The sequence below is a fragment of the Triticum urartu genome, chromosome 7A (assembly GCF_056163025.1).
Source record: "Triticum urartu cultivar PI428250 chromosome 7A, HENAU_Tu73, whole genome shotgun sequence".
In the NCBI taxonomy this organism is placed as follows: Eukaryota; Viridiplantae; Streptophyta; class Magnoliopsida; order Poales; family Poaceae; genus Triticum; species Triticum urartu.
The window spans coordinates 579,138,818-579,156,873 of NC_141879.1; the positions used below are offsets into that span (position 1 = coordinate 579,138,818).

An 18,056-nucleotide genomic window follows, 5' to 3' on the forward strand; every position below is an offset into this window, starting at 1 on the left:
TTTGTATTTGTTGTGATGTCCACCTTGTTACCAACATATGATCCTATGTGCATGTTATGAAGTCAAATGGGGCTACCAATATGTGCTTCTATCCTTAGAGGAGATTGCAAAGTCTTCGATGGGGCTAAGACTACATATTGGGTGTTATAGTTATCTTCACAAACTGGATTGGAATACGTCGTAGTCCCGGATGATCTGCCACCATCAACAAATTTTTCGAGGGTACGCAATAGTGTACCATAACGTTATACAAGGTTAAATAAGTGTACAAGGCAACAAAGAGTAAGCTCACACCACACATGGTAAAGGCAGACTCAAACTCCACCCCACTCCTAAACACAACACGAACTACTCACAAAAGACTAGAAACTTCTCTATCGCCGGCTAACGTCCATAACCCGAGATCCTCGAAAATGCGAGATGTGATATCAGAGGCTATGAAAATGCCATGACTATTTCCAAACACCCGATCATTGTGTTGCTTACTTGCTTCCATAAATTCTAGTAGACAATTGCGATCAAGGAGTCGAATCCCTTCCTATGCAGCTTGCGCAGACGGTTCCGAGCATTGCACCACCAATCTCCAATGTAATCCTCGTCCGATGGCAATAGTGATATATCAGTCCATGCCAAGGTAAAGCACTGGAACCAAACCTGCCAAGTGTACACACATTGTAGGAGGATGTGATCCACAATGTCCTCTTCTTAGTCACATACGAAGCAAGGCGAGATTTGATCCTACAGTCTATAATGCAATCTCCTATTTGAGGTCCATAGTCAATATTGAAATGCCAACCACATGAAGATCTTGCAAGATAATGGGGCCCATCATTTCCATATGGCATTGGCATTGACACATGTGATACTCCTAGCCCACAACATTGCATAAGTGGAAGCCAAATTATACACTCCCATAGGGCAACATCTTTTCGCTCCTGATCAAGCTGAACCGTCACCATGATTTCCCCTAGTCTGGTTAGTTGGACAAGGCCATCCATTGAGAGCTCAGTGTCAGATGCCCAATGATGCAGATTCAGACCCTCCTTAACCGTGCGGCGGTTTATAGTTTGGGTCCTGACATGGACGATGAGAGCGGGCGCAATCTCATCATATGTTTCATTAGTAACCCATTTGTCCTTCTAGTGCTCACCGGATCCAATTTGCCAATGTACTAAGCTATTGAAAAAACCTTGAACCTGGGAATCCACAACTAAGGGCAACCCCTGCAAGGTCCTAGACCGATCAGTTCGCTGAAGCCGTAACAATGAAGACGAAGAGCAAGCCTGTGCTTCCTGAGATCGATAACTAGAAGTGAAAGTGATTAGGATAATTTTTGACTGAAGCTATCAAATAAAAAATGGAATGTGGGAACACATTTTTACTATCTATCAGATTCAACAACTGGTACTAGATATCTTTGTTGGATACGAGATAGTATACCATACATACATTATCCAACGGATATCGGATTATCCTTATAGTGGTCCGGTTATCCGACCTAGAAACTTTGGTAAGTATCGGTTTTTCATCAACTCGACTGTGTTGCCCACACATCCCAACCCAAAATTGGCCCACAACCAACCTAACCTAGACATGTGCGTGCGCAACCCCCTCCCCTCCCCAGCCGCACAGACACATGCCTGCATTTACCGGTAAATTCCGTTTGTCGCTCTGTTCAACACTTTGATGGGCAAACACATACAAATGAGCGCACTATGGTCAGCCCACATTGGCGATCGTTGTATCATCAATTTTCCTTTCTCCATTGTGTCCTAAGCGTTTCAGGTGGGTTTCTTCGTAGTTTTTCATTTTTTTTCCTTTTGGTTTTTTCTCGGTTTTCTTTTTCTTCTGAATTTTATTTCTTTCATTCTTCCTTTTCTATTTTTTCTATTCTAAAATTAATATTGTTTACGAACACATAGAAAAAAATAAATACTTGAAAATTTTGAAATGCATGATCAATTTTTAAAACTAGATGAACATTTTTTATACTATATAACAATTTTTAAAAGTTGCAGGAACATTTTTAAAAACTACAAGATTTTTTAATATTTATTTTTACATGTGTCAGTATATTTACACGAAGCTATCAAATATTTATTTTTAAGAAAAGGGGAACACTTTATCTAATGACATGTTTTTTTAAATGTAAGAACACTGATTTTCATTTTAGTTATGTATTTTTTCCTTTTTTTAGTGTTTAAACAAAATATGAAAGAAAACTGACAAAATTTAACAATTACAGGTACACTGATTTGGATCTAAAATCTAAGAGAATATATAGTAACTCATATGACTAAGAATTACAATGAAATCTCTTGGAAACACCTTCTTCGTAGTATCAATCTCTCCTATAAAAGTTATTTCAAAGACTTCGGTAAAGAGCCTGTAAATGGACTGGAGCAACGATATTGTCACTCTTTCACTTACGCGAACATTACTAATAACGATATTTAAAAACGCCTTGAGTCGTCCATCCAAAAAGATGGGAAGCCTTGAAGATGAACACACTTGGACTAGCGATGATCCACTAGAAGTGTGGGTCGTTGAATCACAATATATTTGTCATGTTGTCGATGAAAGATTTCAACTTCATAAAGAATCGAACCAGCAAAAAAAGTTTGACACACTAATATAAACTCATCAGATCTGAAGCGAATTTGGAAGGACAGAAAACTTCTTAATCTCATGGAACCGCCAAAGAACAAGAGTAGATTTATCCTCGTATTTACGATGATCACTAGAACGCAGAACTCTTGAAGGTACGAGCTGCAGCCCTGAACGAAACCGTCGCGTCTCGTAAAAACAGGTGGAGGCAGGCAGCGCACGCCAAACTGGGCTGGCCCATGAGGCGTACCTGAGCGTTTCGCCGCGAATTGGACGCGGTGAGCGTCGAGGAGCTCTCACCTCAAGTCATATACTCGCCCTAAAAAAAGAGCCATACTCACCGACCAGAGATCGCCGGTCATCTCCCCACTTCGCCGGCCACCACCCCCGCTCGATCCCTTTCCCAGCCAACGCATCCACTGCTCCTCCAGCCGGGCATAGCGGAGGCGGCCGCTCGCGCGCGACGGCGGATGCCGGCCACCTCCCCTAACCCTTAACCTCGCCAGTCCCCACTTCGCCGGCCACCGTCCCCCGCACGAGCTCGGCGGTGCACGCCCGCCTCCTCTCCGCTTCTCTGCGGACGTCGCTCGCCGTCTCTGTTGCCTGCCGATCTCACTTCACCATCGACAACAGGCCCGCGGTTAGTGCGCTCTGTTTATACATTTTCTGCTAGATTTAATCTATCTACATGCTTCGTTCTCTGATGTGCCATGCCGTTTCTGTTAACTGAGTTCGAATTCCATGTTTTTTTTTGCCTCATTCTTTGTACCACTAATGCCTATTCAAGTCAGCAACGCATGTAGAAGCACACATCAACCACAATTTAATGAGTTCATAAGTAGATCCATATTGCCAGGAGTACCTTGAGGAACAGGTATGATAAAAAAAAGTAAAAAATATCCATACCTTGAGTCCATATTATCCATCCCATAGATTGAACCTGTGTCTATACTGAACTTGTTTGCCATTGATTGAACTTGTGTGCATTTTGCACAGTAAGTTCCATACCAAAGGTTCCGCAAGATCTCACTCACAAGTCACAAATCACTGCTGAGGGATCATCCTTGTTTATCCAAGGAAATAAGATGTTATTACTGTTCTTTTTAATATTAGTTTCCTGTTTTCTCTGTCTTGCAATCAGAGTCGGGCTTATACAGCAGAAATGTTTTGGACTTGAGTCGTTGAATGGTCTTTGTGAACACAGATCAATATACGCTGTAGGATAGATGACACAGTTTGTTTTAACCCGAGATGCATGCCTAAGGTTATTGCAAGTGGTAGCTACTGTGAGAATACTGCTATTTCCTGACTAGAGTTAAATTTGTGCATTGCTGTTATACGCTTGGTAGGAAGAAATGATATCTAATATGTTGTGCTAGGTTTTTATTTGTATTCCAGCATATAAGGTTTGCATGTAGATATGATGTTAATTTCTCTCCTTTCATCCCCTTATGTCATTTGCCTTTCATCCCTCTGCTGAACATTTATACATCACCGCCTAAGCAAACAGTCATCTTTCCAATACACTTAACTAAGAACACATGCCGTTATATCTTTCATCTTCCGAGAGCACTTGACAATGGTTCATATAGCATTGTCTTTACCAAATCCACGGTTTCCTGAACATGAGAACTTTCTTAAACACCATGCCTATCAAAGTATTCCAATCTAAAAGGTCCACACAAAGTTTTATGGAACTGGAGGTCGAACTCAACATATAAATGCAAGTTATAATCATGTTCTTTTACCAGTCGCATCGATATACTTGATGCATTATATGATGTCTAATGCTTCCATACAACAATATATTGTTTAAGTGGAAACCATGATACTTCGTCCACTCGTTAAAGAACTCTATCCAGCTTTGACCAAAGATACCATCACGAGTTTCTGGATTACATGTATGAAAAGGAAATGACATCCGTATATTTGAGATATAAATACTTGAAATCGTACCTTCATTTTTTTCCTACTACTTATGGTAGAAGTATTGCAGAAAATTTAGCGATTGAAGCTGCATATTCTTGACTTTGAATTGTAATAAGCACTATTATTTTATTTTCTACCGATTGTGTACCAGAGATTTGGGACTAAAATCATAAGCGAAAGGACTGAATTGAATGTTGAAAGTTGTTACGAGAATCCCAAATCTCCACTCTGCTAAATCTGCAAATCCGTGATCTGCTGGGGTTTCCAGGTCGAGTGAAAAACGTTCGGCAGCCAAACTCTGGCTCCGATCAGTAGTCTGGGCTGACAAGTGACAACCCATTTAGCACTGATGCCAGCCCGTTCGCATGGAGAAGCTGGCCAAGGTCAGCGTAGTCGATTCGGGATGAACTTGGGAACAGAGGAGAGGCCGGCCGGCACCGATGGCGAGGACCACCCCGTCATTGTGATGCTCGGCTGGGGAAACGGAGGTGTCCGGGAGGTTTAGGGCGAAGCGCTGGATCGATTTTGTGGGTTTACAGGAAGGCACACGTGGTAGGTGGGGGTTGGTGACAACGGGTGGATCCGAGGGTCACCTGCCGGAGCGGGAGGACGGTAGTGGTGCTGGGCTGTTCTGGCGTGAGTGTCGCTCTTCCTTGCACGCGTTGGCGAACTAGGGGCGGTTCAGCCGTGGGTGAGAACTTGGCTTCGGGGCACGTCAGGAGCAGGATGGCTGGAGGTCGGAAGAGAAGCTCGTGGCGGCGAGCTCGGAGCTTAGGCGGCGGGTTCGATCATCCGCCCATTCTCTCACGTCGGCAGCTGTTCTTCTTCGTTTCCCAGAAGACGAAGGGCACCGGCAAGGAAACCGACAAGAGTTGTACGGGCATATTTTGTGCCGCTTTGAGAAAGAAGGGAGAGAACAGGCGCCGAACCGGTACGCTGTTACTTGGCGGTGGCAGCACTTCGTAATCTTTTCAACTCCACTGAAAACGATTCCCTGGATCCAGGAAAATGTCGCTCCGCATTTTTACTGTGGCACTGTTGAAACAGTTCCTGGATCCGGGAAAACATTTGGTCGGGCTCCACCGAGTAGGCTGAGCACGGAGCTGGAGAACTTCCGAACAGGCCCTTATGGTTTATAATACAAGTATTATGCCATTGTTTCTATTTGTTCTACTTCTACATATTTAGATGGTCTCCTATCTGGATGACTTCAATTTTATGAACCATGTCAGTATCTGCAAAGCCTTACACAACCAATACAAACTGTAGCTCCACCAGATCCAAATGCTCCTCTTTGGAACATGCTCGAGAATATTGCATTAACACCTGAAGATAGGATGGCAGTAGGGATGCACCTTTGCAAGCCAGAGTTTCAAGTTCATTGTAGCTTCCTTATAAGCATGGGTGAGGATTACATCTCATGTTGGGTGTTGAATCATTTATCCGGTGATTATCCTGCTGATGGCCGTACTGATGATCCTATTGATGACCATACCGATGATCCTACTCATGGTCGTACTGATGATCCTGCTAATCTTTAAGTTATTGTTGATTACAAAAGATAAGTACACGAGTTTCCTTTTGGTGGACTTCTGGTTATGTGATTGATGCACTATTGTGTTCAAACAATCTAGTACTGATCTGGTAGGAAATGTGACTTTTGGACATGTTAGTGGTTAACAATCTAAGTACTGATCTGTTCAATATCTTCAAGGTATGATGTAAACTGAGACCTGAAATGTAATGATAATTGGATCTGGTTATGTTTGGTCTTCTCTGATTATTAATTCACTCCTGTAATACGTGACCAACAAGTGGTGAGTGTAACCCAGGGAAAAAATGAACCAAACACTGCGTGGAGCTTCTATCCACACAGGCATATCTTCAGGACATCACCAAACACGGCCTAGGATTCTTTGTGTGCCTGCCTGGGCAATTTGTTAAGCACACTCAGGTTACTCTCAGGCAGGGAATATTCTCAGGCATGTTGCTCAGTGTAGGAATCAAACAGACCCTGTTTCTTTCCTTGAATGGCATTTCTCTGTTTTTTTCATGCTTTGGTGATGATTTCTTATCGTGGTTTCATATTAGTCATTTCTCAGCTGTTCTGTCTTATCTTGTATAACCTTGGTCATTTTTTGTACTTGTACTCACTGTATGTGTTTCCAATGCTGATACTGCAGCATGGCGGCCAGACGCAACATTCCTTATTCTGTTCTTCCTACGGAGGACAGGGATGAGGACAATATTGACCGTCGGTTCACATACACCCCAAAATCCTTGAGGAGGATCCCATGGAAGTCGATTGCCCTAGCATTATTCCTCCTCTTCCTGGGAAGCTCTCTTCTGTTCCTTTCGTATTTTATATTCACAGGTCACATGGAGGGTGATAGCACTCAGGTGTATGGTCTATTGTTCCTGGGTATCCTTGCCTTTCTTCCTGGTATGTCAATTATACAATTATATCACTTCAATTTCCGTATTGTGGTTGATATGCCACTGTTTCATCTTCCAGAGTGAATATTATCTTATTCAAATTATTCGATAAATATTCCTATAAAAACAATGGCCACTCTCATATGCTTCCTGTAAAAACTTCCTACGTAAACAATGGCCACTTGCACCACTGGAGTAATTAAGCATGGTGCAGTTTTTTTCTCTTCTCATTACATATGTACATACTTCCTACAAAAATAGGACCCCACTAGCTGGCGACCGTTCGCCAGCTAGGGGTGGCATTTGCGAATTGCCGGGGTGGCAGTTTTAGTGTTTTTTGGGATGGCATTTGTTTAATTTTAGTGCAGTTTTCACCCAAAAACTGCCACCATCAGATCTTGATCGAGTGGCGTGTGAGGCGGTTCGTTGGGGGTGTTCCTGGCAACCATTCGCCAGGTAACATTACCATAAAAATAATGTGTCCACTTGCATTACTGGAGTATGCAAGGCAATGTTTACTGTTGATATATAACCGTAACTGGTATAGGCTCTTCCATTTTAGACGAAACAGGCCCGTTTTTGCATCTCAATTATTATGCTGAAAACAGAACTTTTCCCGTTCTTCTGCATCTCTACTGTTACGCTTGAAACAAATTATCTCGCTCTTTAGGGCTGTTCTACTTTCCAAACAAGCATATAACTCTTACATGTACATATTTACATTGCTTATGCAGGATTTTATGAGACCCGAGTTGCATACTATTCATGGAGAGGAGCACCAGGGTACACCTTTGCGTCCATTCCAGATTATTAGCCTTTGATTTTAACTCATCGACTGGGCAGTAAAGATATTGAACAGCAAGAACAAAAATATGAAACTTGGTCTCAAATGGAATGAGCACGTGTTGTTATGTTAGTACTACAAATAGTTGACATGTAGGCGAAGCCACCTTCTGTTGACTATTGCTCTCTTGTGCTTTGCTTGCTTGTTCATTGCTACGTAGATTGGTGTTTTGGAGTTACTTAGATATGATTTTAGTATGTTATAATCTAGAAATATATTCTTAGGGCTTTGTTCTGTTTTGCTTGCTGAAGATAACTAGTATGTATATTACCCCATACTTTATCTGTGGTTTCTGTCAAGTGCATTATCGTTTTTGTACTTTCTTTTAATTGCTGACATTGCAAAGGGACGCTGTGGGTTGGCTTCAGTTTAACTGGCGGCGTCACGATGTAATCTTCGGACAATCTAACGTGTCCCAGCTACTCCTTCAGTGCTACGACTCTTGTCAAGGAAAAATTCCCCGCAGAGAGAGGATGTGCATGCAGTGATATGGCCACACCCCAAGGAAGAGCAATGAGAATTTGAGCAGCTGGCTGGCCGCACGTTCCATCTCGTCAAGTTGTACACTGTTGCACCGTCTGCTAACCACCGGACCATCAGCTTCGACAGGGACACGCACACATGGTTAAACTAAATTATCAGTACTGATGCGATCACTTTCAAGTACCTACTTACTACATTCCTCGAAACAAACAAACAACAAAAAATCAACTCTAAAGGTTTCTTTCTCAAGCTGCTGCATTGCCGATTGGCCACATGGTGAACCGGGAATCAAACCAGCAATTGACGATCTGCTGATAATGTGGCTCGCTCTCTGCCGTGGTCGTCGCTGATGGCTCAGCATGGCGAGAATGGTCGAGAAGATGGACTTCTCCAGGAAAAACGATCTGCAAATTGCAACCGTGTCAACACCCCCTTGGAAAAAACACCATAGCATCCAAGAAAAATGACGCCTCTTTCGCCGAAAAGAAAAGAAAATGATGCCTGGAAGACAAGTGCATAATCAGCTCCAGCCACGGGCTAGTGTTCACCGTGGAGTACGTATTGTATGTTTAGCCTTATTGCTCTATTCTATCCCCACATGGGTGATTTTGTGCAACATGGATCGTCCAATGTCACTATCATCAAATCACACACACACAAAAAGAATGGTCCCGGATCTGATCTTCCTGACCTTCGATAATAAGTGCGCCAAGCGCTGCTGTCCTTGATCGACAGATCGCTTCACGGTTCAGTTTTTAAAATTGGTGACGCCGGCGGAATAGCCGCCACCATCCACCCACCAAAGTAGAAGTAAAGGACACCGTGCGTGGCACGTCGTCGCAGGCAGAATCCAATCCACCATCAAACAAAAAGAAGGGCTGCCTGCACGAGGCAGGCGCGCGAGAAGCCACCCTGCAGCGTTAACTACTCGCCCGACACCACTCGGCGGCAGGCAGAGGCAAGCCACTCTCTCACTCATCACAGCCCGGGCGGTTGACTACTACCCACTGAGCAGAGCAGCCTTCGGGGCGCGATCCAGGAAGCCAGGAACGGCAAAGCAGCCCCCGCGGCGGCGGCTCGATCGCGACGACAAGAAATGGCCACCGCCCTCCGCCCTCCCCGGCTCCCAGGTGCGTCCGCCCGTGCATGAACCCCTGATCTCGCCCGAAAGTCAAAACGATTTCGATCCGTAGGTTTGATTCGGTTTATGCGGGCTTGGATTCCAAGGATTTTCTCTCTCACCATGTTATTAGATTCTAGTTGTGCTGTTATTCACTTACGTATTATTCTTGTCCAGTCCCAACCCCCAGCCAATACAACAGCTCCTCAATCCTCAAAGTTTTCCTTTTCCCTTTGGAGTTTCAGATAATACTAGATGTCTAGCCATGCAGTTTCAGATAATAGATGAACTGAGAGAGAGAGAGCATAGGTGATGACAGTAAAAAGAAAAAGGAAAATCTATTTTCTGCAATGTGTGCAAGGTGGTTATTGCCGGCCGGCGATCTTTGTTCAGTAAAAGAACGTGAGGCCATTCCCAACACGGGTCGATATCAAGAAGGGCTATCTCTATCTATCTGTGGAGCTGGATATACAGATCACAAAATCAATTTTGGTTAGGCGTCAAGTCAGCATCGCGCTGGTCCAAGTTGGATGAATACAGAGCAGAACAGTGTAGATGGGGGAAGCACGCTTGTGTCGTTGGCACCTACCAATAATCATTTCATTCCATGAGACTATCAATAGTTTCTAGATCAACAACATTTTCAATGCTTATTATTCAGCCTGAAATCATTAGGCACATCTAATCTGTGTTAATTAGTAATTATATACTATCTAATTGTTTCAGTTAGATTTTTCACCGTTGTGGTTTCTGAATTCTGGCGTTGCGAACACCACCTGCATTGCAGCAGTCCCGGAGCAGGCTTCCTCGCTTCATCGCCTACCAAAGCACAGAGTCGCTGTCACCGGGCGTAGGAGCTTCGCCGCCAGGGCCGGCTCGTATCCAGGCAACGTGGGCGTCCCGAAGCAATGGTACAACCTCATCGCCGACCTGCCGGTGAAGCCGCCGCCGATGCTGCACCCGGGGACGCACCAGCCGCTCAACCCCAGCGACCTGGCCCCTCTCTTCCCCGACGAGCTGATCCGGCAGGAGCTCACGGAGGAGCGCTTCATCGACATACCCGACGAGGTCCGGGATGTCTACGAGCTCTGGCGCCCCACGCCGCTGATCAGGTAAAGAAAGATGCTGTTGCTGTCGTGATTCAAGGGAGCGTGGAGTAAACAAGGTGTTGATATGGCAGGGCCAAGAGGCTGGAGAAGCTGCTCGGCACGCCGGCGAAGATCTACTACAAGTACGAAGGCACTAGCCCGGCGGGGTCGCACAAGGGCAACACCGCCGTGCCGCAGGCGTGGTACAACGCCGCGGCGGGGGTCAAGAACGTGGTCACCGAGACCGGCGCCGGCCAGTGGGGCAGCGCGCTCTCCTTCGCCAGCACCCTCTTCGGCCTCAACTGCGAGGTGTGGCAGGTGCGCGCGTCCTACGACCAGAAGCCGTACCGGAGGCTGATGATGGAGACGTGGGGCGCCAAGGTGCACCCGTCGCCGTCCGACGTGACGGAGGCCGGCAGGAGGCTCCTGGCGGCGGACCCGAGCAGCCCGGGGAGCCTCGGGATGGCCATCTCCGAGGCGGTGGAGGTCGCGGCCACCAACGCCGACACCAAGTACTGCCTCGGCAGCGTGCTCAACCACGTCCTGCTGCACCAGACCGTCATCGGCGAGGAGTGCCTGGAGCAGCTGGCGGCCATCGGCGACACCCCGGACGTCGTCATCGGCTGCACCGGCGGCGGCTCCAACTTCGGCGGGCTCGCCTTCCCCTTCATGCGCGAGAAGCTGGCCGGCAGGATGAACCCGCAGTTCAGGGCCGTGGAGCCCGCCGCGTGCCCCACGCTCACCAAGGGCGTCTACGCCTACGACTACGGCGACACGGCCGGGCTGACGCCGCTGATGAAGATGCACACCCTCGGCCACGACTTCGTCCCCGATCCCATCCATGCAGGTGTTCATCACTGCAACTCCTTATCTGTCTCCATTAATTGGCTTCCTGCTCTGTTTACTGACGCAAAGCCATTTGTGCAGGTGGGCTTCGCTACCATGGAATGGCGCCTCTTATCTCCCATGTGTATGAGCTCGGGTTCATGGAGGCCATGTCCATACAGCAAACTGAGTGCTTCGAAGGTACATGTCCATACATTTTGCAGTCGATTTCTCGTCTCTTGACCGTGTATTTGAACTCACTCAGACATTCCTTGCCTTCGTTGATGAATTATCTGCAGCTGCATTACAATTTGCACGGACGGAGGGCATCATCCCGGCGCCGGAGCCGACGCACGCGATCGCGGCGGCGATCAGGGAAGCGCTGGAGTGCAAGAGGACCGGGGAGGAGAAGGTCATCCTCATCGCCATGTGCGGCCACGGCCACTTCGACCTCGCCGCCTACGACCGGTACCTGAGAGGCGACATGATTGATCTCTCACACTCCTCTGAGAAGCTCAAGGAGTCTCTGGGTGCCATTCCCAAAGTTTGATGTTAGAGGTTCAGAGATTGATAGAAGAACAGTGTGGGAAGTTGGGATACAATAAGATGAACAATGTGACGTTTTCTTGGTGCATGGCACAAATAAATTTGATCAATAACAGATGTTACCTTTTGGCTTCTGCTCCCTCAATTCTTGATACATTCCATCCTAGTTTTAAAATTTTGTTTGAATTTTTTTTTCTAACTTTTCACCATTGCCCCCACAATATAACTCCCCATTTGGCTATTACATTGTCTGACTGTCATTTCTTAGGGCTCATTGGGTACAACAGTTTTTTCTAAAAAAAATCATAGGATGAGAATACTATAACATTTTTTTCTTTAAGAAATTAACCTATAAATTCCTGTAGGAAACATCAATTTCCTCTAAATTTTGTAGGAGTCGAAACCTAAGATCAAACCACATATTAAATTAACTTTGAGATGTCTGAGGCAAGATATTTATGTAAATTTCTTAGAACAACTACACGACAACTTTGTAAAATCCCCGTGTTTCTTTAGAAATACAATACAAATAATACAAATACAAACACTCACAAACAAGTACATATACTCACCCTATAAACGCACACGCACACACATCGTATCCCCGTGAGCACTGAGTCGATGGGTTTTGATATCGATAAAGTCACCACAGATGCCTCACTACCAACGGGAACATTGCCTCCATTAAAAGAATATTTTGCTTTTAGGAGACACCATAGCGTCTAACCTGAGATTGGTCCCTGGTGCTGGGTACCACTACCCTCTTACCCATCCTATAGCTATCAATAAGCTGGTCACTTCCTCTAGCTTTCTATTCCTTTGTTCGTGGGATGGTAATATTGTAGTAATAGGAAAATCATAAGAAATGAGGTTTTATGTATCTTAATTTCTATAGAGAAAAAGATGTCATTTGACACACATGATAGAATTTTGTTGTTGAGTCTAGGCTATTGTTTTTTCCTTTGAAATGCGAAGGATTGGTTCCTATCCTACATAGGAATAGGAATCCATCCCTACAAACCAAAGGATCCAAAGAAAATTTTAATTTTTCTTTAAAAATCCTATCCTATAGAATTGGTGCAAAAATTTCTACAACCAAGGAGGCAGGCCTAATAGGGCAATTGGGCTGGCATGGGGAAATATCTAGTGATACTAGTGCACCCGAGTTAAATTGTCATATTTATAGTTGTTGATTTTAAAAAAATCATATAATAATAGTAGTAGTAGTAGTAGTAGTAGTAGTAGTAGTAGTATAAGAATTCATCTAAAATCCACATTCGAACATAGTATTAGAAAAAGGACGCCGCTAACTGCCACACATGTGGACGTTAAGAAATCTGCTCACACGTTCTGTGTGGTGCCTAAGAGGACCAGCCCACACGTCTGTGTGTGGGCAAAACAACTAGCGCCCACACGCCTCTTTTTTCTCCTCCCGGTCCCTTTTACACGCGTGCATGTGGGCGAAATAGATAACGCCCACACGCCTGGTACGTCAGGCCTCGTACCTCGTGGTCCCGCACGCCCCACGTGACACTTTACCGCGCGCCCCGCAGTTGCCATTGGTCGGACCCTCGTCCATGTTCGTTTAAGTGCAGTTGCCATGTCGCTGAACTACGGTTGCCATGTCGGACAACTACAGTTGCCATGTTTGCTCAACTGCAGTTACCATCTCAGGTCAAAGTTCCAGATTGCCATTTTTTGGATAACTACAGCTGTTGCCATGCGTGGTCTGATCTACTGCAGTTGCCATGATTTCAAAACTTTAGGAGTTGCCACCTACTAACACTAGGCAGTTGCCATGTAGCGCTACAAAAAAAGGCATGGCAAAAAACATGTTTGGGTAAAAGAGAGAGTTGCCATGTGCTCACAAGCACGCTAGGGCAGTTGCCATTTAAAAAGAAAGAGTTGCCATCTGCTTATGTGCACGCTAGGGCAGTTTGCCATGTACCATGCCAAACATATGGCAATGACATGTTTGGATAAAAAAAAAGAGTTGCCATCTGCTTGCAATCACACTAGGGCAGTTGCCATGTACACTGCAAAACGCATGGCAACTGGCAACTTGGTTGTGGGAGAGGAGGCAGGCGTGTAGGCGAGATGGCAAACGCCCACACACCAGCCCTTGTGCGTGACTGAAAACTGGTGTGTGGGCGAACTGCTAAACGCCCACACACCGGCCCCTCCGTGTGGTAAAATGGATGTGTGGGCGACCTCTCTTACACACCACACACGCGAGTCGTCCTACGTAGCATAGAAAATCAGTTAATTCGTGCCAAGATTCGTGTAGAAGTTATTGGACGGTGATGGAGGCGTGTGGGTGAGTTGGCTAACGCCCACACGTGTGGGCGTTAACATTTTCGTAGAAAAAATAATTACAAATTTCATTTACGATAAAGAAAATGGACCAGATCGGTGACCCAATTTGTATTATCTATAATTCGCATCGTGATTTGTCTTTTTTCAGGTATTTATTTTAAATTCTGAATCTGATTTTAAATTTATACAAGCGGCGCTTTTTAAAATTAATATTTTGAGCGCTTTTTGAAAATTATGTCGTTTTTTAAGGAGAAAAATAAACCAATTACCTAGGACGCCCCAGGAAGAGAACTCTCTCATCCCAGCCCAACAACCCCAGGGACATGTTAAAAAAGGGACAGGCCTCTTCTAGAAAAAAAAAAGGACAGGCCAAGCGGAGAATCGAGGGTTTCGGCTTCCTTGTCATCTCGCCGTCTCCGACGCCGGCGACCCGGGAGCGAGACCTCCAACCCCCGCCCTCTCGCCGGCGGCGTATTTCCCCGTTCCGTAGACCAGGTGAGGGCGCAGAACTTCGCTCTTCTACGGTCTTGTTCGGACGGAGTGACGCTGACGTCGTTGTGGGCCGGTGAGTAGGTATGAAGAGGGCCGCGCCGTCGGAGGAGCCGGTGGAGCTCTCTTCGGGCGACGACCTGAGCTCGGATTCCGACGATGAGGCCGGGAACGGGAAAGGCGAGAACTCCTTCCGGCTGCCCATGTCCTCCAAATCTACAGCTCCAGCAAAAGGTGAGAGCTATTTCGGTCGCTTTTTGTTACAAAAATAATCGATTTGCGCGCTCATTAGAGTTGATATAACGTCTCCGACTCCTTGTTTATGCTAAATTTTGGTGTGATTTTAGCTTGTATCTGCCCAATGGCTCTAAGATGAATTAAACGACTCTAAAATTTATAGCTTTTATTTGCTTGTATTGGTGCGCACAAGGCACAATTTAGTCTATGCACAGCGTTTGTTCTTAGGGGTTCGCTATTTTGCCTTCTTGGAGAAGCAACAATGTTGGGGTTAATAATTCACCAAAAAGTCCAAGAGAATTGATTTCCTGCCTAGGATTAGATATTGGGGTAATAATTCTGCACGCACCTAACAAACTGGCTTAGATGTTAAATTGTTATGACTATCTTTCTTAAGTAGTTGTGTATTGAACCCCCACTTTAGCAACATATTGTATAGGTCCATATTTGAACATGTTATATATTTATTTCATGTGATTGAGTGAAATTTTAATACTGTGCCATATATAAATGTTTTTTGTTGTCATGTAATCATGAGCTATCGCAAGTGTTGTGGAGTTATTGCCTGTTTATCATGTATATTTATCTTATTAGTATTTTGTATACTTGAGATTTGGTATCCAGATACCGCTTATCTTGTTTGTTACCATTACTAACAGAGGAATAGCTTAGGTTGTGTCGGAAATAATAGTTTTTGTTACACACTAGGGCATACGCTAACTGATTCTGATCAGCCTGGACTGGTAACCACTGTAGCATGTTTTACTGGGTGAGGCCAATGTCTGATTTTTGTTTATTCTTATGCGAGGAGAGTGATATCTAATTAACATGCTAATTTTCGCAATGTGTTTTGGGTTCATTCAGCGATAAATTTGTGCAAATGGCAACATGCTTATAATAATTATGTATACAAGATTCTTAATTTCGTAATGTTCACCTGGGCAAGAAATCTCAGTGTTTCTTAAACCTGTTTGCTTCAAGTTGTATACTTAGTTGGGGCCCAGCCTTGACCTTCAGTGCTGCACCTTCTCTATATACCAATGGAGTAAACCAGAAACTAATGTCAGCAAAAAGGTTTCAAGTCATGTTTCTGTCCTCAAACACTGCTTGAGATCCTGGGCTAGAGTTTGCACTCAACCAGCCATGGACAGTAGAGATCTGCATTGGATTAGCTCCTGTGGTTTTAAGATTATATGTTTTCTGCATAGAGTATTAGAGTTGCATATTTGTACTCTTACTATTATGAGATAATACTGCAGGTGCATTGATCAGGAGGGCTGAAATGTATCAAGAGTACATGAAGCACATCCCAATTCCTGATCACTGCAGCTCCTTGATCCCATCCACATCATGGCTGGGACTTGGAAGATCGGTGAAGCAGTTGTACGAGCAGCCCTTGCATTACCTCACCAACATCCTCTTGAGACAGTGGGATCAACAGAGGGTTGGGAGCGATAATGAGCACCAGCCTCTGGATGCTATCATTCACCCTATGAAAGCTCAGGCCCTCATTTGGGCCACTGAAGAAGTCCATAGGCTGACCACCTCTAGTGACCACTTAGAGAAGCTCTGGGCCAAAGACCCCATGTATCATGCTAACATAGATCCAGTGTTCCCTTCCCTAAAGTTGCATTAGCAAACATCGCAAGTTGGACCGTCTTATCCTGTCTATTTTGTTTCTGCCTGCTGTAATCTGGCACATTTTGGTTGTTAGCGAAGTAATATGAACCATATGTCACTGATGTTAAAAGTATGATATGTGATGGTCAGGGTCTCTTTTAACGCTGCTTTTAGCTCTCTGAACAGCATCTATGTTGAAGAAGAAGAAACCTGGTGGTGTGGATTTCAGTGCTTTGAGCCGGCACGGGTATCGTGGCGGACCATCTATACTGACAGTTGCTCCTCCAAAGGTTGAACGTAACTGGACTTGGTCCACTGGGAAAGATCGCAACGAGAAGGAAGTTCTAACCGAGTCTTTTGAAGAGCGGGAACGCACAAGGGCTGCAGTAACTGAAGGAGAGAAGCTTATCGGTGTGATGAACCCCCAACCAAGGCAGACCGAGAAAGAGAAGGATGCTGCTTCATTCTCACAGAAGGAGAAGCGGAAGAGAGACCGCGGGCAGGCCAGCAGGGGGAAGAACTACGTTGAGGAGGAGAAGCGGCTCCTGAGGGGGAGTGGTGTCTACTCTGGCTTCGATACTTGACAGTGTCCAGAACATATGTTATTTGTCCGTGTTAGCTTCGGTCGTCACTGTTGGTGTGTCTGCTGTTTAGTTTTGTCGCGAAGTTCACTCCGGGCTATGCTTATTCTGTATCACCTATCTGTCTTTGGGCTGGTTTAAACTTTGACACGCCTGCTATTTTGCCAGAGCAGTGCTCCCTTTTCTGTGTGCTCCCGTATCCATCTTCGGCTATGATAGATCCTGCGAACCAGCTTTGCGGCAATGTATCATAGCCATTCTTACTGGTGAGAATCTGTGTGTTACGGTGAAGTGTTTTTTCTCTTTCTCTTTTCTGTCTCGGAAGGCTGACTAAATGGGTTTACCGACTAAACTGGTCAACTCAATGAACTCGTCCACAAAAGGCACAGCATTCTTATGTTCTTGCTAATGAAATTACAGGGAGAGATATCAAATGGTATTGGATCAGAATCATGCGTTCTTGATTTTCGCAGAGACATGCATCAAATGGTATTTGGATCAGAATAAGGGAGGCGATTTGTGACCCCATCTCTCATGCTTTTTCTTTGGACTTTCAAATTTAAATCTATTATATCTCTTGAACCAAAAGTGTAATTTATGTTTAGTTTGCATATTCGGGTTCCTTGTGACAAGGTCTTTGAAATAAGATCACTTCCAAATACGTTATAACAAGCTTTTAAAACTTCACAAAGTTTGACCCGTTAAAACTTGGTAGGAATGAACTAATTAATTCAATAACTTTCAGAAACTAAAACTTAAAACTGTACAGGGAATTGCAAGGAATCAAATGGAATCAAATGAGTTTGCGGATTGTGGGGCAATGCTCCCGGCGGGCGGTGCCGAGCAGGTGCGTGCCCCCGCACCTGTAAGCCCTTGGGAATTTCTTATCAGAATGAGGTGTCGTTGTGCCTCACATGGGAACAATCTGCGGATCT

The 18,056-nt window shown here is 45.1% G+C and overlaps 3 protein-coding genes across 5 annotated transcripts; all 3 read left to right on the plus strand.

Annotated features, from left to right (window-relative positions):
• The first annotated feature begins 2,846 nt into the window (after positions 1 to 2,846).
• Positions 2,847 to 8,134, plus strand: LOC125525704 (uncharacterized). The gene is made up of 3 exons (XM_048690708.2): positions 2,847 to 3,247; positions 6,720 to 6,979; positions 7,707 to 8,134. The coding sequence occupies exons 2-3, from the start codon at positions 6,721 to 6,723 to the stop codon at positions 7,784 to 7,786; spliced, it is 339 nt and encodes a 112-aa protein (XP_048546665.1). The 5' UTR covers positions 2,847 to 3,247; position 6,720; the 3' UTR covers positions 7,787 to 8,134.
• Positions 8,135 to 9,091: 957 nt separating this feature from the next.
• On the plus strand, positions 9,092 to 12,012 carry TSBTYPE2 (tryptophan synthase beta type 2). Of its 2 annotated transcripts, none has more exons than XM_048690706.2 (5): positions 9,092 to 9,429; positions 10,207 to 10,531; positions 10,600 to 11,354; positions 11,435 to 11,533; positions 11,632 to 12,012. In XM_048690706.2, exons 1-5 carry the CDS (start codon positions 9,396 to 9,398, stop codon positions 11,880 to 11,882), a joined length of 1,464 nt encoding a protein of 487 aa, XP_048546663.1. In that variant the 5' UTR covers positions 9,092 to 9,395; the 3' UTR covers positions 11,883 to 12,012. The 2 variants fall into 2 exon arrangements, with proteins under 2 accessions (XP_048546663.1, XP_048546664.1); XM_048690707.2 differs by having other exon boundaries at positions 9,093 to 9,429; positions 10,210 to 10,531.
• Positions 12,013 to 14,494: 2,482 nt separating this feature from the next.
• Positions 14,495 to 17,300, plus strand: RDM1 (RNA-DIRECTED DNA METHYLATION 1). 2 transcript variants are annotated; one of them, XM_048685609.2, is made up of 3 exons: positions 14,495 to 14,689; positions 14,768 to 14,917; positions 16,727 to 17,300. In XM_048685609.2, exons 1-3 carry the CDS (start codon positions 14,518 to 14,520, stop codon positions 17,122 to 17,124), a joined length of 720 nt encoding a protein of 239 aa, XP_048541566.1. In that variant the 5' UTR covers positions 14,495 to 14,517; the 3' UTR covers positions 17,125 to 17,300. The 2 variants fall into 2 exon arrangements, with proteins under 2 accessions (XP_048541566.1, XP_048541567.1); XM_048685610.2 differs by lacking the exon at positions 16,727 to 17,300 and adding an exon at positions 16,180 to 16,702.
• Positions 17,301 to 18,056: the final 756 nt, after the last annotated feature.